This window comes from Rattus rattus, chromosome 3 (assembly GCF_011064425.1).
Source record: "Rattus rattus isolate New Zealand chromosome 3, Rrattus_CSIRO_v1, whole genome shotgun sequence".
Lineage (NCBI taxonomy): Eukaryota > Metazoa > Chordata > Mammalia > Rodentia > Muridae > Rattus > Rattus rattus.
In genome coordinates this window covers 99230975-99254085 of record NC_046156.1, presented here as the reverse complement: position 1 = coordinate 99254085, position 23111 = coordinate 99230975, and the positions used below count along the sequence as shown (strand labels likewise).

Sequence of the window (23111 nt, the reverse complement as noted above, 5' to 3'; positions counted from 1 at the left end):
CAGAAAATGCTGAACCAGGGCCGAATAATGCGTTTGGTTCTCGTGTCAGCAGTCACCAGAACGTCTTCATTGCCTCAGTTTCTAAGATGAGAAAATGGGGGATAATAAATCTCAGTAAGAAACCAAGCAATTGCAAAAAATACTGAATTAAAGAAACTGTCCATAAGAGCGCTGTCCATACATAGACACAGACGTCTTTCGCGCAGGCATCAAACAAATATATCTTATCAGAGGAACGCGCGCATCTGTAGAAAGCAAAGCTGCTGGCCCACCCAAGCGTCTCAGCACACCCTCTGCCCATGCGTAGTCGAGCCTTGCAGGCCAGCCCGAGGCGTGAGTGGCGTGCCTGGGGTGTCCACGTCACTCTGCCCAGGGCTCCCACAGTCCCTGGGCGCTCCTGCCTCTTGCTCCGCCCCTCACAGCGCGGGCCCGCCAAGAAGCTGCAGAGCAGTAGACGCCATGGCCGACAGGATCAGCACTGGGGAGCTAGGCCGGAGACCGGGGCAGGTAGGACCTGGCGGGAGGCGGTTGTGAGCATCTCTCGAACCTAGACCAGCAGTCCCAGCCGTGCAAGGGTGCACCTAGGACAGACTTCACCAAGGGCCTGGGGCCGTTCGCTCCCGAATGGGGATGTTACTTCAGGCAAGCAGGCCACAGGGCCAGACTTCAAACCCCTGACCCTGGAGCTCGGAACAGAGTCCCGGGAGGGTCTTGGAAGTGGGTGGCCGTAGTTGAGCTTTGCTACGGGAAAGGGAAATGTTTGGGCTTCAGAAACGGAACGCGCCTTTATCTGCGTTTATTTCCGGCTTTCCTGTCCCTGAGCTGTTGGCCTCACGAAGATGGCGACCCAAAGTGGCCTTGCTCAAACAAAGCCCGCCTGCCAGTGTACGCAGTATCCGTACCCTGCGGAGAGAGGACTCAGAAACACACCTCGACTAGACCCCTGGGGACCCACGGGGTAACTGTACAAGATTAAAAAGTGGAAAGTGAACCGCAGGCCGGGTGACTTAAACCCACGACGCCCGCCCGCCCGCCCGCCCGCACTTTCATGGCCGAAAGGGTCGCTGTGAATTCCAGGCCCACTCCGGGCTATAGTGTGAGGCCCTGCTTGTAAGACACAACAAAACAGAGTGGGAAAACTGATGGCCTGGCTAGAGAAGCTTAGAGGACATTACTCACCCCGGAAAGCAAAGCCAGCGGAGGTTATCTTGTTCACAGATCTTTTTGGACAGATACGAGGGGGCACTTGTACCTAGACGAGTTTTGTTAACCCCGCCACCCCCACCCAGGGAAGGCTTTGTCTACTTAATCCTCTGACCCCTTAAGAACAAGCTTCTGGAAACCAAATTATTTCCGTAGGTCATTTAACGGGTTTCGATAATTCTAGGTGAGGTGTTTGTGCATGCGCAGAAAGCTCTTAGGGACTTCGGCAGCGCCGGATGAAGCAAAGCCGCACAAAATGAAATTCTAGATTCTGATTATCTAGAACACAAATAATTGTGAATTCTGACACTACGTAGCGTGGAGTTCCCGCTGAATTTTGCGATCCTCTGCAAAAACAGCAGCTTGCTCAGTCTCTGCAGACAGATTTCCCTGGATTTCTGGGAAACGGGAGGCCAGTGATTGCCCTCTGAGAGTTCAGGCCTAGGCAGCCGCTGCTACTGATCTTCAGCGCTGCTCTCCGTGATAAGAGTGACATAAATAACAACTCAGTAAAATGTAGGAGTGATTTGCTCTAAGCACTTCAGCACCTGCTGTTACTAATTAAGGGTTTAGACGGCCACCGATTGCAGATGGAAATCTAGTGCCTTATAATCGTAGAGACTGCAGTGCCCTGAATAGGCGGTCAGAAATGAGACAGAGTAGATAAGGACATTGGCCGTGGTGTGACCTTATAAAATTGCCCACAATTAAAGAGTGTTTGGCAGGGCACTAATAAGCCATTCCCCAAGAGAGCATGGGATTTCATTTTCACTTCATTTTTTTTTTAATTTCCCAATGAATATGTATTTTTTTAAGTGTACTAAGCAATTCATACAGAAAAAAATTGCTGTCAAATGAAATCTAGGCAATTGTGTTCTGAGGTAGGAATCACAGACCTGTTAAAATGCAATTTCTCGAATGAGGATATGTTAGGATTTTCCATGTCTTTATTTTTAGCATACCTTCTTATTGCCGGTGTTCAGATGTTACACCATCAACAAGATGCTAAGTAAATATTCAGATTCGTGTTGCTTACACTTTCTTCGCTAAATTTACGTGACTGGAGAGTGGACTTAACTGGTAACCTTAGTGCTCTAATCTCTGTGACTGCTGACACCCTCAGCACGTTGTAGCTCTGATTTCGTAGGTCAGGGAAAGAAACAAACCTTAGACTCCTGCTCAGAGCATGGCTTCCCATGTTGCTGTTTTCCACCTGTCTGCATTACCTCCCCAACTTCTCAACTCCCCTCTATGTCTCTGCCTCCCACCCCCAGTTGTAGCTCTTGACTCTTCTGCACAAAGCCAGGGACCCTCAGAGTGGAGCCTGGGAGGGGTCACAGGTAGTTAGAGCACCAGGTGCCACCTAGAAAAAGGTTTGAATATGTGGCTGCTTTCGTTCTCTGCCCTTCTCAGAGCCCTGTGACACAGGAAGTGCGGAGAACAGAGCTACCTGGAGCTGTCTCCGCTGCCCAGCCTGAATGCATCCTTCCTGTAATTGCTTTTCTCATCCTGTCTGAGAGAGAGAGAGAGAGAGAGAGAGAGAGAGAGAGAGAGAGAGAGAGAGACAGACAGACAGACAGACAGACAGACAGACAGACGTGTGTGTGTGTGTGTGTGTGTGTGTGTGTGTGTGTGTGTGTGTGTGTGTGTTGTGCCCAGGTTTGGTATTTAAGAAAATATAGAGGGGTCTACCATTCACCGTGTGTGAGTTTGCCCTTCATGTCCCTTACATAGAGCCAGTAGTGATTGATATTTGGAACCAAGAGGCAGCAGATTCTGGTCCCCGCCTTTGCTCCCTTGGCCCCACACCAGACTGTTGGTCTGGACTGGTAACCAAGGCTCACACACTGTTCTGCATTTCAAGGATTTAAAAGCTTGTGCTCTGGGCTACAGAGAAGGTGTGGAAGGCCCTATGCACAGGAACCTGTGTTCACTGCCACTGCCCAGTAGACTTTGCCTGTGGTGACTGTAATTATCAAGCACAATTAAGCCAGAACACAAAGTGCAAAGATGTTTAAGAAGACTAAGAGAACAGAGCTTCCTAACGGAAAGTTTTGCAAATTAACCCCTCCCCAGATCCCTGGTTTATACCTATTTTTAGTGTCATTATTCTCACCACGTTGTTTTATTCTCAAATGGCCCAGCGAGAGACAAACGAACCATATCAAAATAAAAGAAAAATTAGGGGGCTGGAGAGGTGGGTGGCTTAGTTGGTGAAGTGCTTGCAGCTCAAGCATGAGAACCCAAGTTTGGCACCTAGTTCCCACATCAAAGCTGATGCTGCAGCATCCTTTTGTAACCTCAGAGCTGGGGGAGAGGGGCTAAACCGGGAGATGCCTAGAGCTTGCTGGCCAGCCAATCTAGCCCAATGGGGGAACCCAAGTTCAGTAAGAGACTTTGCCTCAAAATACAAGGTGGAGAGTAACTAAGGAAGACATACCCTCACCCATCACATACATAGGCACATACACACACACCTTATATACACACATACCACCTACACACACCACCCACACACCCCACATATACACTTACACCCAACATACACACCACATACAGATATTATATACACACTACATAAACACATACCATAACACAACATACATACCACATTTCACATACACTCAACAGAAACATTTATATCACTTTAAGATTGCCTTATCTGCATCAGGTAGATTATATTGACACATTGGTAGTTGCTTCAATTAAATCCGTTATTTAAAAATAACAAAACTATAACCCTTGTATAGCTGCTCTCACAACCACTTATTACTGTTACAGCAGCTCGGCTTTAGGGGTTTCAGGAAGGTGATGGAATAGAATTAATCATGCGATATAGTATCGTTGGGCAACAGACACTAATAATTGCACCCAAAATGCAACTAGACCTATGGTGTGGTTTTCAGAGGAAGTCAAAGAGGTTGCAAGGGCCTCAGTATTCTACCTATGTCACTGCAGTTTCCAGAAACTGAAACAGGAGGATAGCATCCTTAAAGCCAGCCTGGGCAACATACCGAGGGTGTTGTCTCAATTAACAAATTATTTTTAAAGGAAAAGGTTATGCTATGTTTTGAAAATGTTAGGGCATTTGAGGAAAGTAGAAGCTAAGTTTGGTGAAGTAGGCTGATGTCAGATTGCAAAAAACAAAAGCAAAACCAACCAAACAAACCAAAGCCCCCCAAGTTAATGAGTGGGCATTTTTATCCTTCCTGATGTTTGAGGGTGAGAGTGGGCTCCTGCCTGTGGATTGAGTATAAATGCTTCCCCCACCTCCTCTGTTCTAAACTACACAGCAGAAGGCACTTTTGAAAAATGAAGCCTCCCACGAGTAAATACCACAATAAGGAAGGGGAGGGGGCCATCCTACATTAAAACCTACGGAGAGTCAACCACAGAATTCAGTGCATAGTTCTCGACAGAATCTTGGTTGCAACACAGCAGTTTCTCTCACAGCCTAAAAGCCACAGTCAGACTTAAAGTCTAGGTAGGGACAGATCACATGTCCACTCAGAGGAAGGCTACGGCTTTAAAGACGTGGAGAGGAGAGTTGCTGGGGTTCAGCAGAGGGCAGACTGGTCCACACATGTGCAGAGGCTGATCATCTGCTGTGGAAGTAGCTGCATGCAGAACACCTGGAACAAGGATGCTTTAGCTCCAGGGTGTGCCTGTGAATTGCTCTCCACGGAAAACGAGCTGCAGGTGGGACTCGGGTTTGAGTGGGCAATTTCCAGGCACTGCCACAGTGCTGGACTCCGCTCCCCAGCCTGTTTCCCAGGTTCCTGCTCTCTCACAGTGGACCCAAACCATATTCACAGCTCCTCAGTCCTTTGATTCGTGAGATTTTTAGGCATAGGCGCTACAGCTGCACAGCTGTGCAGTGACATCAGTCACACCCATTGTGTAACCTGCTTTATTATGAAATTCACATCCCAATGTGCTGAAGAGAGGAGGTGGGGCTGTTCCAAGGTGGTTAGGTCACAAAGGTACATCACCATTAAGAATAAGATTAATGTTCCTGAAAAAGAGGCCCAAGGTGGACTCATTAGCCCTTGTACCACGTGAGAGCACACCAGACATTGCCTCTTCTGAACCAGAAATCATACCTTCACTTGATGCTGGACCTGCCAACACCTTTATCTTGGACTTTCAAGTCTTCAGAGTGGCAAGAAAGAAATTTGTTTTGCTCATAAGCAGCCTTGCTTTGGTACTTTTAAAATAGCAAGTTGGAAAGGCTAGGACAAAAGAGAATACAAATGTTTGAGTTCTAATTTGCAAGGCTGAGGAGATAGTGTGGTTAGTAAAGTGCTTATGTTTAAGTGTGAGGTTGTGACCCCTCTATACAAAGACCAGGCACAGGGGCTCAGGCCTCCTGCAACCTCCTACTCCCTGAATTGTGAAGGCAGAGGCGGGGAGCCCCCCGAAACTCACTGGTCAGCCAGATTAGTCAAATCTGGGAGCTCCAGGTTCAGTGAGAGACTCTGCCTCAAAGAAATGAGATGGAGAGAAACAGGAAGCAATCCCATGCAGAGTGTCACCCACTGCTTGAAGGCACACACACGGGCAAACCCACATTAACACACAGCAGGCATGATGGTGTGCTCATGTGATTCTAGCTCTGGGAAAGTGGAGATATGGAGGTTCCTGGCCAGCTAACCTGTCATACTTAGAAAATTCCAAGCCCAATAAAAGACCAGCGCAAAGCATAAGATGGACAATGCCTGAAAAAATGATACTCAGGTTTCCTGTTACCTGTACACATGTGTGCACACACAGACACAAGTAAAGTTTGAATCTATATCTTCAGAGAGGTGATCACATTCCAAAATGAATGGGTTATTTAGAGGATAAAACTTTAAAAACTCAGGATTCACGTTAAATTCAGTACTTTTTAAAGGACTAAAGACCGAGAAAGCATTCTGGGAAGGCTATTCTGTCACAGAGAAATGGGGAAAAAGAATCTATCTGGGTATCTAGCATTTCACGAAAAATTTCCAAAGAGAGAACGACAACAGAGAGGAGAAAGTGATCTGTGATTGAAGAAATATCTGTTTCCAGAGTGGATAATAGGTGCTTATACTCAGACACAGAAGATAAAAAAGAAAACAAAATCACCCAAAGAAAGCCAAGCTGTGTGGTGCTTTTGTCTGCTACTCTGATCATCATCTTCAAACATCACACTCAGACCAGCTAGAGCTAGTCCTGACTTGTCAGAACACTGTGACAGTATTTTCAGGCAGGAAGAATCTCCTGAGCCTATACTGAAATTCAATAAAGTGGATCCCAGGAAGAAGCAAATATAAGCTACAAGGAACATTCCAGATCAAAGAAATGACAACAAAAATCATTACATGTGAATATTAATTATAAATACAAAAAAATTAAATAAAGCCTTAAGTCCCAGACATTCCCATCAGGAGTGCAGCCTTGTATGGAGAGAGATAAGGGTCTCACTGTCAACCTGTGCTTTGACCAAGTCCCAACACACAGTCATAATCTCATTTTAAGCGCTGTGAAATGTTTTTGTGTAAGTGTTTTGTCTGCATGCACGTGTGCCTGGAGCCTGTGAGGCCAGAAGAGGGCAACCTAACCCTTGGGAGAGAGCCAACAGCTGTAAGCTACCACATGGGTGCAGAGAACAAATCTGGGTACTTTGCAGCAACTGGGCAGAGCTGTTAGCCACTGAACCATCACTCCAGCACCAAATTTAGAATTTTGAAAAAAATTTGTTCTTTGGAATATATTTCTAAACCAAAATAAATAATGTGTGACTTGCCAATTTGCATTTCTCACAAAACACATTTTCCAGGAGAAAAGTCTGATTAAAAAGCTGGATCAAAAGACCCTTACCTGTTGCTGGGTGGTGGCTCATGCCTTTAGACCCAGCACTCAGCAGGCAGAGGTAGGCAGCTCTCATAAGTTCAAGGCCAGCCTGATCTACAGATTGTGTTCCAGGACAGCCATGGGTACGTAGAGCAACCCTGTCTCTAAAAAGCTGGAATAATAATAACAATAATAATAATAATAATAATAATAATAATAATAATAAAGAACGTTGCCTGTTAATGGAATAATAATAATAATAATAATAATGCTTCTGATGATGATGATAATAATAATAATGATAATAATAATAATAATAATAATAATAATAAAGAACATTGCCTGTTAATGAAGTAAGAGAGATTTGGGGAAGCCCCACTATAATGCGATAATGGCCCTAGTGGCAGGGTCTTAACTAAATAACAGGATGCTTAGACCCGAGCACAAGCCTGGGCATTGAACAGGAGATAGCTTCCTGCCCTCAAGTGCTTAGTTTAGGGCCAACTGCCCTGCTCCTTGAGTTATTTCTCACTTTTGTTTGGTAATTTAATGTGGCCTCTGCTTTCTTCCTTCTGTTGTAGGGAAGAGTAGACCTTTTGCTAGTTGGAGATGCCACACGATACTTCCTGGCTGGCTCTGTGCAGAAATTCTTTTCCAGCACAGCACAGATCACCCTGACCATTAGCAACGTGAAGAAGGTAGCCACGCTTCTGGCTGCTAACTCGTTTGACATAATCTTCTTGAAGGTGACTTCTACCTTAACTGCAGAGGAGCAGGAGGCCGTCAGATTGATTAGGTAAAACTGTTAAAATCTTGACCTAGTGTCTTGAAAATTGCTTTTAAAACCTATTTCTTAAATGCATAAAGTATATGGATTTATTTGATATCCTAAATAGATAAGCTATAATATATTGAAATACTTGATTGATATACAATATATTGACATACTTGACATCAAGTTAGTCCACTATGAGTTTTAAATTGAAATATGTCTTCATGAGTGGAAGTTTCATAGTGCAGCTCTGTGGCAGGTTTGACATGCCATTGTAAGAATTAGCATGTGAACCTGAGCAGGAGTGACATCAGAGGGGTTAATTGATCATTACTTGGTATATAATGCTGATATTAGCCCCATAGGTCTGCTTTTTAAATAACCGTCATTACAATGGCTCCCCTTTTCAGAGTTTATTAAGGGGTATGGTGGATATTAAAGCAAGTGAGCATTAACAATTCTTTAATGTTGACATATCTAACCAACATTGAGTGTTTCCTGTTTATGATTCTAAAAAAACTTGATACAAATTCAAAATTCAACTTTCTCTTCCTGGTATTATTTGGGTTTATTTTTTTGTCTTAAATAATACATGTGTATCTTTTTCAAACAGACACATGGGTATTTGTTTTAAGGGGATTTTAGTTTTATGTAAATCTCCCAAATCAAGATTTTGCGGATTTTATCATGTAGTTAGTGTTCTTGAAATGTCCTCTATTCCTCAACCTTTTCAAACTAATAAGGAGTTTGAAAATGTGGATAAGGTTGAGGTTATTTTCTTTAGTTAAGAAAGACCAGTTCATCATATCCTCACTGATTTGAGAGTTTTGCATTTTTTGCATCATTTTAAATTCTCAGAGTTAAAAGGCATCTATTTAGTTTCTAGTAAGTTAAGCTCTTCTCATTTTTTTGAGTGATTATTTTGCTTCATTGTAACACTTTTCCCTCAGATCTGGCAAGAAGAAAAACACACATTTGCTGTTTGCTTTTGTAATACCTGAGAAACTTAGAGGTAAGTATGTGGCTGTCTGCTATAGCTTGTGTTTTGTTTTCAAATAGCAATTACAAGGTCGGTGCTAACGTGATCTCTGTAGGCTATATTTCAGATTATGGAGCTGATATTAGTTTCAATGAGCCACTGACCTTGGAAAAAGTGAACACTGTGATAAACTACTGGAAAACGTATTTCACAAATACGGGTGAGTTAAAATACATGTATAAAGGTTTAAAATAGTCATTAACATTCTATAAAACCATGTTAGTACATCTCTAAATTGATTTCCCACTTGTACCTTTTATTGTGAATTAACAAATTGCTGTGTATTTTATAACAGTGTTTTTTTAAACAGTGTGTTTTTAATATAGCTAGAAAATATGTTTAAATAAGGAGGAAAAATCTTTTGTTTTTATTTGCAAGAGAAGCTGAAATGTTCAGAATTTCAAATGAGTTAGTTGCACAGTAGCTGGGTGATGAAAGGCTTTTGTTGTTGTTTTGTTTGGGATTGTTACTATGTTTCTTTCCATTTGATAACCTAGCTATCCTCATATCTTTGCTATTAAAATACAAACGATCAGGTTACGTCATTACAGAGATATCCAAAAAGTAGAGCATTAACCTGGAATTACACAGTAACTCTGTTGCAAAACATTTTTATAGTTATTTACCTCTTTAATGCATAAGAGTCATTCTTTCTCTTCCATAGTTTTAGATACAAAGCAGTAATGACAACGCCTCAGCTAGACCTCTTCTTTGTATTCCCTTTACATATTGTATTGTGTGCATTGCAACATTTAAACACTAATTAAATTAGCTTGTCCTAAAGGGCAGGAGGCAGCCTCCAAACTCCTGGAATTAATGTGGTTCAATAATTATTTTTGCTTGATATAGCTGGGATACTAGCTGAGAAATCTTTCAGAATTAAGCTGGTATCACGTAGAGAACATTGGGCAAGGAGTGGATATGTCTGTCATATGAGTAAAATCTGAAGACCTCAGATACATTTTGATGGCTGTATTAACAATACTCTGTGGATACTTGTAACTTACTGAGACCCACCATCTTAAGTGTTTTCAACACATGCACAAGAAAATGATTATGGAAGGTGATGAGCACGCTAACTTGATTGTGCTATTTTTACATTGTATATGCTCATTGTAGACACATTGCACACACACCACACTCACCATTATATTTCGATAAGGCTGAGACCTGTTTAAAACTTAAATTCCATATTGTCTTGGAACATACTGAGGACTATTATATATATCTAAGTTTACATTCTAGAGTCAGTGTGTCTGCCTCTTTGTGTGCTCAGTTTTCAATGGTCCGAGTAGTGAGTTCTCTTTGTAGCACCTCTTGTCACCACATCCACGCCCTACCACCTGTGGCTTCAGAGTTCTGCCCTGGTCTGACTAAGCGTGTGGTCAAGGCCTGTGCAATCTGTTCTCTGGCCTTCAGTCACACAGCAGCTGCCCATCACCTGTCCAGCACCTTTGATGGACCCCAAACATTCTCCAGTTGATTTATCATTGGTCCCAGGACTAACAGCTGCAGATTTTTTATGACCCTGAGGCCATAACTTGACAGTGCAGTTGCTTGACATTTACTTATAAATAGGAAGGTGCTACATAAACTCAGTTGGGAATGCTTTATAAAATGTCACTTAGCAGGTTCTTACTGGTGAGAGGGTGTCCTTGGGTGCAGTGCGTGCAGCCTTTCAGTGGGATTTTCTAATCTGAGTGTTTTTATGCTTCATGGACTGAAACCTATCACTTGTTTCTATTTTAAAACCCTGCTTTGTAAAAATAGTTGGCAGTGATTTTATGATTGAAACGAGCCTCTTTCCAAACTTTCGATAGATATGGGGAACACTGAGTTGCCTCCAGAATGCAGACTCTACTTCCAGACTTCCTGCAGCGAACTCGGAGGGCATTTCCCTACAGATCTGTTTCTTTGGTTAGTTTTATTTATTCTTTTCAACTTTTCCATGTCATCTGTGTTTACCGTGTACATTTTATTAACGACTGCGGAGAACTTGATAATAGGACACCAGCCCAAGTGCGGAGTGTGGTGCAGAGAGAAGGGCTCTTCTCTGAAGACAGATGGCAGTCTTCTGTTTCAGATTCTGGAGTCGAGATCATGGGTACATCTATCTCACAGGTGATACAACCCAGTATTAGAAAGCACACTGATAGTCAAATAAAGTAACAGCAGATCCCCCCTTTTCAAACACACATTTGAACTCTGATATTTGGACAAGCCAGCCTTACCTAGTCTCTGCCTACAGCACTTCCCCCCATTGTCTGTTTTGAACTCATAAACTCAAAACTTCAACTATTACTTACCTGGGATTTAGAGTCTCACATATCCCATGAAGGAAGTGCTCGCTCGCTCTCTCTCTCTCTCTCTCTCTCTCTCTCTCTCTCTCTCTCTCTCTCTCTGTGTGTTTGTCTTGTCTTTATCTTTTTCACTCTCTGTGTATCTTGCTTGTTCTCCTACAGGCTGCTGAACTTGGGTCAGACTCTTGCTTTGTTAGCTTTGCATGTTTGATAAAAATCAGCTTTTTGTGACTGCTGCCTTCTATTTACACCAAGGAGGTTTTAAATAGAGCTTAGAGGGCAGGGATGGACAAGTGCTGAAGCCCAAGGATGCTGATGACGGTGAAAATTCTCAGTGAGGCACTTCTAGAATGTGTAGAATGTGGCCATCTACTGGGTAGAACAAGGGAGGGGCTTAGAGCCGTTCATGTGGCAAACGAAAGAGGCACATGGATAGCAAAAGCTTTGTGAGTCTTATTTAGCAGCTGAGCCGCAAAGAGCTTCATGGAAAAATGACCCCTTATCTGGCATATGAGGTAGGGAAGGGTATTGCGAGGTTTCGTGATTTTTATATGCTACATGAAAGCACTTTTCAGTGTCTACTTTGAATTTTCTTTATCCTCCTTCATAATTAAAGTAAAAATTTCAGTCAAAAGATAAAGAAAATGGAATTATAGGGCTAGGGAGATACCTTGGTCAATAAAGTACTAGTTTACAAGCGTGAGGACCTGAGCTTCAGACCCAGAACTCAAATACAAAAGCTTTAAGGCATGAGTGCTCAGAATCCCAGTACCTGGGAGATGAGCACAGGAGGGGCTCCTTGAGGCACCTGGCCAGCCAGCCTAGCCCACTGGGGAGCTTTCGGCCAGTGAGAGACCCTGGTGAACAGCACCTGAGCAAAGATACCAAGGTTGATTGTGCTCCCTCTCCCTCCCCTTCTTACTCCTCCTATCCTTCCCCTTCCCTCTCCCCTGAGCAAAGACACCAAGGTTGATCTCTGTCTCTGTCTCTCAGTCTGTGCCCCCCCCCTCTCTCTCTCTCACACACACACACACACACACACACACACACACACACACACACACACGTACGTATAAAAAGGGCCTGTAGAGATGGCTCAGCAGTTAAGAGCACTGCCCACTCTTCTAGAGGAACCAGGTTCAGTTCCCTGCACCCAGTCATCCTGTCTGTGACTCCAGTTCCAGGGGTCCTATTCCCTCTTTTGGCATCCATGGGCTCCAGACACATGTGTTACATATATACCCATAAAATAAAAATTAATAAAATAGTTCAGAACATAAAGTTCTAGATCTTAACCTCCCTAATGCCATGGCCCATTAATACTTTTCCTCATGTTGCGATTTACCCTAACCATAAGATTATTTTTGTTGCTACTTGTAATTAAGTTTGCTATAGTTATGAATGTAATATAAATGTTTTTAGAGATAGAGGGTTGTCAGAGGGGTTGAGAACCACTGTAGAGTCAGAACAACATCCATTAAATGACAGAGTTTACAAGGAAGAGAAACCTTTGCTGATCAAGTTGGAATAGAACACGTAAAGTTTCTCTGTTCTTTTCTCTGTAATGGACCTTAACTTTTAAAAATGTATGTCATGTGTTTGGGTGTGTTTTCTGGACGTATATCTGTGTACCACAGATGTACAGTGCCCTCAGAAGCCAGAAGAGAGTATCAGATACTTTGGAACTGGAGTTACAGCTGGTTATGAACCACCACGAGGGTGATGGAAATTGAATCTAGGTCCCTCCAGTGCTGTTAATCACTCAGCCATTCTCTAGCCCCATGGGTGGTAATGTTTTAAGGGTAGACACAGCTGTGGTGTGATTTACAGTGGGGCTATAAGACCCAGTAGAAACAATTGTGAGTAAAAACTGCATCCAATCAGCCTAACACCATAGCTTGCTCTGTAACATCCTCAGGACACTTAATGTTAGTTCACAGTTGGGCAGGAGCCATCTAAGTCAGTCTGCTTTGTAGCAGGTTGTCAAAGCATCAACTGTCATATGTAATTTATCAAGTATGGCTGGAAGGAGAAGTGGACTGGTGTTGCAATGCTTTTATAACACCATAAAGTTAAAAAAATGTGCTGTCAGTGACTGCTTGTAATTTAGAATATCCATGATTGATAAGATTATAATGTCTTAGTCCTGATTATATTTGTATTTAATCAGTGTGCTTTAGATTTTTGATCATTGACTGTATGATACTTTAAAATCTTAAGGAGGAGATTCAGCCCCAAATGGGCAGGTACGGGGATTTGATATACTCTCCTCCCTTGTGCGAAGCAGGAGATGTTCTCTGGCTGATCGTGAGTCACTGCTCGTTGTTGCAGTTGCCTGGCAGCTTTCTCTTTAATGGTGACATGATTCTCACTTGCTTGTAGCTCTGAACTGCTGAAAAATGACACTGGACTTGGATTAAAGGCCCCATTGTCGAGTCCAGAGAGAAACAAAAAGGCTTCTTTTCTTCACTCAAGCAAAGAAAAGCTGAGACGGTGGGTGCCCGTGGAACCTGTGGTCGCCGGGTTACTTCTTCACACAGAGAAACCACGTCCACCATAACTTTAACACTGCTAAAGGTCTAGATGGGCCTAGTGAATGTGACCACTGAATATATGCCACTCATTCAGTATTCGATCACTGTGAGGAGAAAGAGCTGAGTAGGTGCCATTGCCGCAGCATGACTGGAGAATGTAACGATTCTAAGTGGTGGGGATAGAAATACTTGTCTATGGGTCTCCTAAGTTCCCTGTATATTCAGATGTTTCCTCAATACACATTGGAACGATGTGTAATGGCATTTGTCAGACAAGGTGGTAGTTATTGTTAACAGTCCAGTCATCTATAGATAACAAAGGCTTAATGGTTTTGTCCTTCCCCCCTTTTTCATTCTTGCTTCTAACATATTCCCACTGCCAATGACGTTTGGAAGATCTGGTTTACCATAATGCACTATTAGGCAACCTCTCGTATTCTACTGAGACTGCTTTGCCCAGACTCTCCTGTGTGTTTCAGCTTAGATTCTTCTGTAAGTGAAGTTTCTCTGTGGGAAACATTCAATGGCTTCCAAAGCTGTTGGCTCCTCAATGCTTTCTACCCCCAGAATAGTTCCTGAGACAACTCTGCAGAGCCCCAAAGATCCTGACGCCCAATAAAAATACCACTTATTTTCTACCCTGACTATGTGCTGAATGATAGATATTTTCAGTCTGTTTTTCTTCTATTCTGAAATGAAGAGAAACTTAGGGACTTTTCTAAGGTTCCAGGTAGTAATTGTCAGTCACCCACACATGTCAAGGCTGTCACTGGACAAAACAAGTACTTAGGGGGAATGCCAAGGGCTTGAATCGATTTTGAATCAATTACACCTACATTTCTCACGTGTCTCTCCTGAGACGCATTCAAGATTTTGTGTCCTTTGGATGCTAGCCTGGACATTGACTTTGTATTTTAGTTCATCCATTTAGGAAAACTCTCTTCTCATTTTCCTCCAGCTCTGGCACAGCATGATATGTGAAACTCACATGGTACAAGATACTAAATTAATCCTTTATAAAAATATGGTCCAAACCCAGATTCTGACTCTTCCTGGCCTGCTAGGCTTCTACTATGAATCTTAAAAACGATGTCTCCACAGCACGTGATTCTTTCCTGAGGCAGAGTATTTGCAGATCTTGGTGGGCTTTAAGGGGTGAGCCTTGTCCTGTCTGGGAACCCTGGACATCACAGCAGTGGGCCTGACGGAGGGAACTGGGACTAGCATGGCACAGACTCTGTGCTTTGGCAGTTGCCCCCTTGAGTGAGGACCCTGTCAGTGTGATTTCAGGATTTGTGGGGGGCTCTTGGCCTTCTTAAACAGGGATCAGATGAAGACAGAGACAGTCCATTTTCACAAAAATCCAGGAAGAATTGCTCCTTCTGATGAACAGAGAAATAATGCATCGTTGTTTTCATGACTGTTTAAACAGAGAGCGCATCAAGTTTTGCTGTGAGCAGCTGCGCACTCTCCTGCCATATGTCAAGGGGAGGAAGAGTGATGTGGCTTCCGTCATCGAGGCCACAGTTGATTATGTGAAGCAGGTCCGGGAGTCTCTCTCGCCAGCCATTATGGCCCAGGTACTCAGTTTCTAAAGCCCTATCTATGCTTCCATGCCCAGTTTTTATTTTTGTTTCTGTAGCTGCACATCCGTGTGTCTGTAGGTCTGTTTTTACATATGCGTCTCTGTACTTGTTTAGATTACAGAATCCCTTCAGAGCAATAAGAGGTTTTCTAAGAGACAGATGCCCATCGAGCTGTTCCTCCCCTGCACAGCCACATCACAGAGGTATGGCAAGGGCGCGTGAGTCTCTGTGTTGTTTCCCCACCTTGTTCATGCTGGGTGATTGTGCAGGAACCAAAAACACACACCGTGAGAGCCTTGGTGTTTGTTAGGGATTCACGAGTGTCTCCCACTGCCAATACTGCACATCTTATTACTGTGGTGAACACACCCAGTGTCCTAGGACACACACCCTGTTAGCCCTGAGAACCTTGAGATGGAGCCTCCAGACTCCATCTCAGTGACTCCGCTTGTCCAGCAGGGGCAGGATGGATTCTGTAGTTGTTCTCTGTCAGGGTTGAGGACCGTGGAGCATCTAGAACTAGATAGTAAGTACTCCTGAAACTCACAGGTACAAAATGTGACATGCCAAGAGATGACTTCCTCACTTAAGTCGTGTAAGTCTATGCAAGCAAAGAGAAACAAAAAGAACCTTTGAAGGAACCTCAAAGGTCCCAAGTACCACTATGTTATATTCAAATAATTTATAACTGAGACTTGTCAGGGTTTTTAGAGCCTGACTAATAGAAAAGGGCCTGGAGAGATGGCTCAGGAGTTAAGAGCACTGACTGCTCTTGCAGAGGACCTGGGTTCAGTTCCTAGCAATCTCATGGCAACTTACAACCAACTGTAACACGAGTTCCATAGGACCCGGTGTCCTCTTCTGGTCTCTGTAGGGACTGCATAGGCAGTCCACAGACGTACCTGCAAGCAAACAGTCATAATATAAACAAGTAAATCTTTTTAGACACAATTTAGAAAAGCCTTTGGATTTAGCACTGTTGATATTTCTACCTGGAGAGAGGTGCAAAGTGAATCTTTTTGTCTTTCCAGGGGAGATGCTATGCTGACAAGTGCTTTCTCACCTGTGCAAGAGATCCAGCTCCTGGCTGACCAGGGCTTGAATGTCTATTCCATGCCTGCTGCAGGAGGACCTTTGGAGGAAGCCGTGAGAGGTGAGCTATGCCTAACGCCCTGTAGCTCACAGCGCATGTGAATGAAGGCTCTGCAGCCCTTGGGTCTCCCCCAAGTCCCCATTCATTTCCTGTCATAACCATGTGGTCACGTGGAGCTGAAACATTGTCCAGTAAGTCCTGGCTTCACCATCTTGAAGTATTTAAATTGAGTCCTTTAGTTTCTTTTGTGTCACTGGCGGAATTCCTGACAGAGTGCCCACAGGAAGGAAATGTTTAACTCCTAATGCTGGAGGACATAGTCTGTGATGGCACAGGCAAGTGTGGCACCATTCACACAGTAGGACATTACAGTCAGGGGAGCAGGAGTCAGAGCAGGATTCACATAGTAGGCCATCACAAAGCAGGGGTCAGGAATCTGAGCAGAAGGAAGCAGAGGTGGAAGACCCCAGCTCCAGGCATCTATATTCTAGCACCTACAGGTTACACAGTCCACAAAACAGTGCCACTAGCCAGGGAGCACGTTTATAAACAGGACTGGGTGGCATTTCAGATTCAACCACAGGAGTATCTTAGGGGCAGAAGCAATGGCTGCTCTTGCAGAGGTCCTGGGTTTAGTTCCCAGCACCCACATGGTAGTTCACAATCCTTTGTACCTCCAGTTCCAGAGCCTCTCTGAGTACTGCATACACATGATGAACACACATGAATGTATGCAAACACACACACACACACACACACACACACACACACACACACACACACACACACACACACCTTAAAAAGGTATCCTGGAAACTGCCTCAGATTGAACATAATTTCCAAAAATATCTTACTAACAGATGATAAGTATATTGATAAATTTACTTCCTATGGAGATGAGGTCTAATGGGAATCACAGTATCTCTCAGTACCCGTATAGGATTTGTTCCAAGTCCCTCTGCAGATACCAGATCTTCAGAGTCTCAAGTTCCTTCCATAAAATGGAATATTATTTGCATAGAACCTGGGCGTATACTCCTGCTTATACTCGAAGTCTATTATGGGTAGGATGATACCTGATATACAATGTAAATTTACACAAATGATTGTTATATTACATTGTTTAAAGAACAAAGTCTGTCCATGTTTTGTATAACCTCACTGTAGTTGATTTTAAAGCAGAAAACGAAAACCTTTGAATCCATGGTTAGTTGGATCCCCAGCCCAATGATATAGAGGACCAACTGCTCATTAATTCAGTGCTGACTGTGTGCTGAGCATTTACAATGTTTATTTACTTCTTTCAGGTCTTTAATTAGAGGCCCTACTCTGAGTCCTTCTGAACCACCTAGTTAAAGCTACTCGTTACAGTGTGTACACACAGTTCACGTACACACAGTTCATGTACACACAGTTCATGTACACACAGTTCATGCACACACAGTTCATGTACACACAGTTCATGTACACACAGTTCATGTACACACAGTTCATGCACACACGGTTCATCTACACACAGTTCATGCACACACAGTTCATGTACACACAGTTCATGCACACACAGTTCATGCCCACACAGTTCATGTACACACAGTTCATGTACACACAGTTCATGTACACACAGTTTAGCCACTCTTAGCCCACTTTCCTCTTGGGCTGTCTTCCTGGTTCTTACCTCCTGTGCTTTTCTGTGTGTGCTCTGTTATTGCTGTCTTCTTCCACTGCAGTGCCAGCTCCGTGAAGGGAGGGACTTTCCGCTCCTGTTTTGTTCATTGCTGTATTTTTAGTAGAGCAACCGCACTAGAGCAGTGGAGGCCAAGAAATACATATACTACAAACACCCATGTGGACACACGCAACCTCCTTCCAGAGGCACTGCTGTTAGGTTTTCAGCAATCCCTGGCGTTCCCACGTAGTTATGGAAATAATGGTGGGAATGAACCAAGCCAGAGGAAAAGCATCCAGGGCCGGTGTGTGGCTTTCAGTGTTCCTGAAGGCTACTCTCTCCACGCAGGACCCAGTAGAATGTAGACTTCTTTCTAATAGAGTGGCTGGTGTTGCGTGACAAGAAGTCTCCTGTCCTCAGCTTGTCTTTTGTGACTCTTCCTGATTCCTTCCTCCTAAGGAGACCTGTGTCGTCATTGCATCCCACCGTGTTGGGAACATCCTTATCCATCACTGTCCCTCTGGTTCTCAGCTTGGCATCCCTGCCTCAGACATGGAAGTGCACGGATAGACGAGTGCAGTTATTTCTTCATATGGACCTCAGTGGCAGACAGGGTCACTAAAGCAAACTGGTCTGCTCAGTGTGTCAGCTGTGACTTGCATGTAGACATGGCATGCATGTCTAGGGGACCAGGGGGAGTTCTGGGACAAATGGCATTCCTTCGGTTGTGTCCAAAGTCAGAAGAGAAGGGGCCAAAGTAGAACACAGCCCTCCTTGGTCCTGCAATCAAGGAAATAAATGCAGGACCCTTCAATGCTCTACTTAGGCCTTTCTCTTGACCACGTGGGGAGAATGGAGGAGAATAGGAAAAAGTCACCAGTTAAGCTATTCAAAGTGCCTGTAGCTCAGTGTGACGTGCGATGACGAAAGTCATCCAAATTAAGCTGAATTAAGGTGGGGCCATGCTCAGTGCCTCTTAAGGATACATATACCTTTATGTACAATACTGTTTATGTTCTGTAAAAACAGTGTTGATGACAACAAGTTCAGCATTTTCTATACTTGAGTGTTTTGTGAAATCACGTCACCTAGAGACCACTCTGTGAAAGACACAACAGTTATGCTAGGATTGTACACTTACAAGACATGCAGCCTCAAAGAGGTCTGGGAGATTGATGATCTGGAAGATCAGTGAGTCAGAACCCTCAATTTAGTCACATCCTATTTAAAAAGTAACTGACTATACTAATATATACACGCACACACACACACACACACACACACACACACACCCCTGTCCTCTGAAACCGCTTGAGACACGAATGTGCAGTGTTTATATTGAGCTGTTACAGGAGCAGGCTGGGTTTTCCTACCAGTGTTTAAGTGCAGTAGCTGTGTGCAATATGAGGAAGGGAGATAGAGGGCCATGTATTCCCAAAGCGGTAGTCAGAGCCACACAAGTGTGCACAATGCTCACAGACACCTGTTTTCTTTCTTGTTACAGGTCAGCCGGGCTCTGTTTCAGAGGATCTTTATAAGACTCGAGTCCCCAGCACGACCCTCTCTCTGAACTCCTTCCATGCTGTCAGATACTGCTCTGGACCCGTCTCTCCCCATGAGGCAGCTGCCAGAACAAACCAGAACATTTCCATTTATTTGCCACCCACTGGGCCCAGTGTGTCCAGCTTTACTCCTCAGCACTGCAATGCCATGCTTTGCCCAACACGCCCAGCCAGCTCCAGTTGTCTGGTAAGTGAGTAAGAGACTCCTGTGCTCTCTGAGTAAGACTGGATCCTCTCCAGCCAGCGAAGGCCCTGAGCCACACTTGGCTGATAATGTCCTGGTCTCAAAGCTCAGAGTCTGCACCCCAAGGGCTGTGTTGGTTTCTAAGTCACCATCTGAGTGGTGATAATTGCTGTAGTTAACCCAGTCCCTTATTCTTCTCGCTGCAGACCTGGTACCTGGATGCCTGCTGTCACGAATGTGGAAGCGGCCTAGCTAGTCTAGCATTAGGTGACCTGTTGGACACTGGCTTTTTGGATCTAGTTACCTCTCCCTCTCCTGCTACCCTGTGCTTCTACCCAGAATTCCTTGGATTCGACAGCCCATTCTATGAGCTTCATTCTCAGCTGACCCCCTAACTGCCTCTGTTGTCTCTCGGCATCAGAAGGCACCCGCACTAGATGAAAACCCATCCTTCATTCACCATCAGGCAGAGCTCAGATACCGGCTTTTATGGATCGGCCATTTGAGCAGCCCTGTGCTCTGACGCTGTGTTTGCTGGTATTTCTGGGAAAGTAGTGTCTACAGACATTGCGCTCACACTCATGAAGTGTCGGGGATACAAGCAGAGAGGCAGGCAGCAGTGATATGGGTTGAAGTGTGAAGGTAGAGGACATATAGTTGAGTAAATGCTGACTGGTGGAGAAGTATTTACAGTCTAAGCCAAGACCTAGAAACAAAGATTAACCTCACAGGGGTCTGGAATCGGGGATAAATAGAGAAAAAGAGTTTAGGGGTAGGTGAACCAGCCTCATACAGTGAAGTCGTTTGTGGAAGCCATACTAGGTCATCTATTCTTTGTACTTAAAAGCCATGGTCTAATGACACCTAATATAACTCTTGTAGGGCAAAAAGAAAAATGTCATCATCTCTATGTGACCTCTATGAAACAGGAATAATAGTGACTGTGTAAAGACGTACTTGTGAGAAAGACGTGCCAACGTGAATTAGAGAAAACTTAGAATACTCATGCCAGGAATAGTCAGAAAAGGAAGGCCAAGACAAATGAAAGAGGATGCTATAGTACTGATTGATGGATTGATTGATTGATTGATTGACTGAGTGGACTGAGATGAGATCCTGCCTTGTTATCTGCTCTGGTCTTGAACTTTTGGTTTCAAGTGATCCTTCTGCTTAAACCACCCCCCAAATATTGGGATTTACAGCTCACACACCAACCTAACACATTAATTTCTAGTTGCTGGCATGTACTTACCTTATATGTTTTTGTTTTAGAGTTTTTATAAGAAAATAATTATTTTTGCTATTTTTATTTTGGTTTAGTTTTTGAAGTATGTGTGTGTGTGCGTGCATGTGCATGTGTGTCTGTGCTCACCACAGTGCACATGTGGAAGTCAGAGGACAACTCTTGGGAATTGTTTCTTACTTCTTCCTTGTTTCTGCTTCTCTCTTGTTTCTGCTGCAGTGCACTTCCGGTCATGAGCTTCCAGCCAGTTCTCGCACTGCCTCATCCACCATCTTTCGTGGGTTCCGAGAATCAGACTCAGGTCACCAGGCTTCTCAGCAACCCACTGGGTCGTCTCTGCAGCCTCAAGACAGCAGTTACTTTTAAGAAAAATTAATGTTTGAAAACATGTAGTTTAGTTGCCTGAAGACGCCAGTTAGCTTTATTAACTTTCATGATACAGAAATGCATTTGTGACATTGTGAGTAAGGATGGGTAGACTCAATTACTGTGTACTTCTCCCTCCCTCCCTCTCAACAGTTTGGGGCGTAAACAGTCCGTGTGTGGGGCTCATGTTCTAGACCACATGCTGGGCACACTTGTTCAGTTGAGGAAGAAGGGACAAAAAAAGATATTTGAAAGCTGCTGATCGTGTTGTCTGATAAATGTGCTAGAACCTTCCAAAGATACATAGAAAGATAGTTGATGGCAGTGACAGCCTTGTCACTCAGGCATCTTCATCCATGTCGGGATTTCCCAATGCATCAGGAATCTGCAGGCCGAGTGACTCCCCCTCTCCCCCCCCACATTCATTCTACCAAAAATATAATTGTTCACGTTGTGAAAAACATACTACAAAGAATACCTATGTGGAGGTAAACATCTAAGACCAGGACGTCCCAGGGTAGCTGTAGCCTGGGGATTGCTTCTGTCATTGATTTCTAGTTGGTATCTTCTCTAGATTTGGAATTTGGAGAGCCCCCTTCTTCATTCGTCATCCACACTAAAATAATCAGGGAGATGTGGAGCAACTCTGCTTGTCCATTTGGTGATTCCGGATAAACTGATATGCTTTTGATTGCATTTTGCAATCTTGTGAGTGGAATGGCACTTACTTTTCCTTGCTGGACCCACAGATAACTGCTTTGTCCTTTCCTTGTACGTGTGTTTGAGCAACTGCTGGAAACAAGGAAAGAGAGAGAGAGGGATGGTGGTTTTATATTTCACTGAAATGTTCTTACACAAACGTTTTATTGTTAAAGTGTAATCCATTGTTTTGTTTAATAAAATACTTTCTCTTTTAATAAGTGTGCATGGAATTTGATTTTATTAAGTTTTTGAGAAGCTTAATAATTACTTTGGCTTTTTTCTGGTTATGAGTTCTTTGAAGATACCAAAATGACCAACTGTGGATATGGGATACACGGTGTGGAGCGCCTCGATGTGTCCAACTAAGGTTCTATGCCTCTTAGGTGGATAGTGGCTGTCCACAGCCCCAGCTGCAGCTGCTTTGGCTGGCATTGGAAGAGAAGGTGTAGAGATGTTTTGGGCTCTCTATGCATTGACCTCTCCATGGCTGGCCTCTTTTACTGCTGGAAACACTGCTCAGATGAGAGTTTCTCCAGGTTGACACCTGGGTCCTGAGAGAAGCGGTGGCCAGGGATTCTAGGAGAAAAGCCTCACTGAGCCTGACTCCAGGAGCCATTTGCCCTCTCCCTCTGTCCCCATTTTCCTTTCAATGAGGACAGGAGCCTGCCTGACTCATACTTACAACCTTTTTATTCGAGGCTGTCAGTGCTAAAATTCCATCCCTGGGGGAGACATGGGAACATCTACTCCCAAGGCTCCAACCACAGACAAAGGTGCAGTTCCCCTAAGTTCTCTTTGAGCAGCCAATGACTTTATTAGGCTTCCTTACAAAGCACAGGTGAGGGTTTATTTCAGGGGTGTTGGTGTCCAGTCAGCAAAAGCTGTACCTAAAAATTCTCCATCAGCGGTGAGGGCTGTCTGTAGCCACATATAGAGAGCACCCTTTCTCGACTTCCTCTGCCTGTATACTCCAGCTCCCCCCTCCCCAGCAAAGCCATGTGCAATCAAGGCAGTGTTGAATTCCCAAGATGGTGGTTGCTA

At 44.0% G+C, this 23111-nt stretch overlaps 1 protein-coding gene across 1 annotated transcript; it reads left to right on the top strand.

Moving 5' to 3' along the window:
* Positions 1 to 433: 433 nt before the first annotated feature.
* Positions 434 to 22285, top strand: Sohlh2 (spermatogenesis and oogenesis specific basic helix-loop-helix 2). The gene is made up of 11 exons (XM_032896746.1): positions 434 to 507; positions 7605 to 7819; positions 8746 to 8807; positions 8890 to 8994; positions 10655 to 10751; positions 13517 to 13627; positions 15101 to 15248; positions 15369 to 15457; positions 16286 to 16407; positions 19518 to 19762; positions 21222 to 22285. Exons 1-11 carry the CDS (start codon positions 460 to 462, stop codon positions 21366 to 21368), a joined length of 1389 nt encoding a protein of 462 aa, XP_032752637.1. The 5' UTR covers positions 434 to 459; the 3' UTR covers positions 21369 to 22285.
* Positions 22286 to 23111: the final 826 nt, after the last annotated feature.

Bases quoted from the DNA above. Each gene is read 5' to 3' on its own strand.
- Sohlh2 (XM_032896746.1), top strand. From the start codon at position 460: ATGGCCGACAGGATCAGCACTGGGGAGCTAGGCCGGAGACCGGGGCAG. The intron at 7,820-8,745 runs GTAAAACTGTTA...CTTTTCCCTCAG, and splicing joins GAGGCCGTCAGATTGATTAG to ATCTGGCAAGAAGAAAAACA. The intron at 8,995-10,654 runs GTGAGTTAAAAT...AACTTTCGATAG, and splicing joins AACGTATTTCACAAATACGG to ATATGGGGAACACTGAGTTG.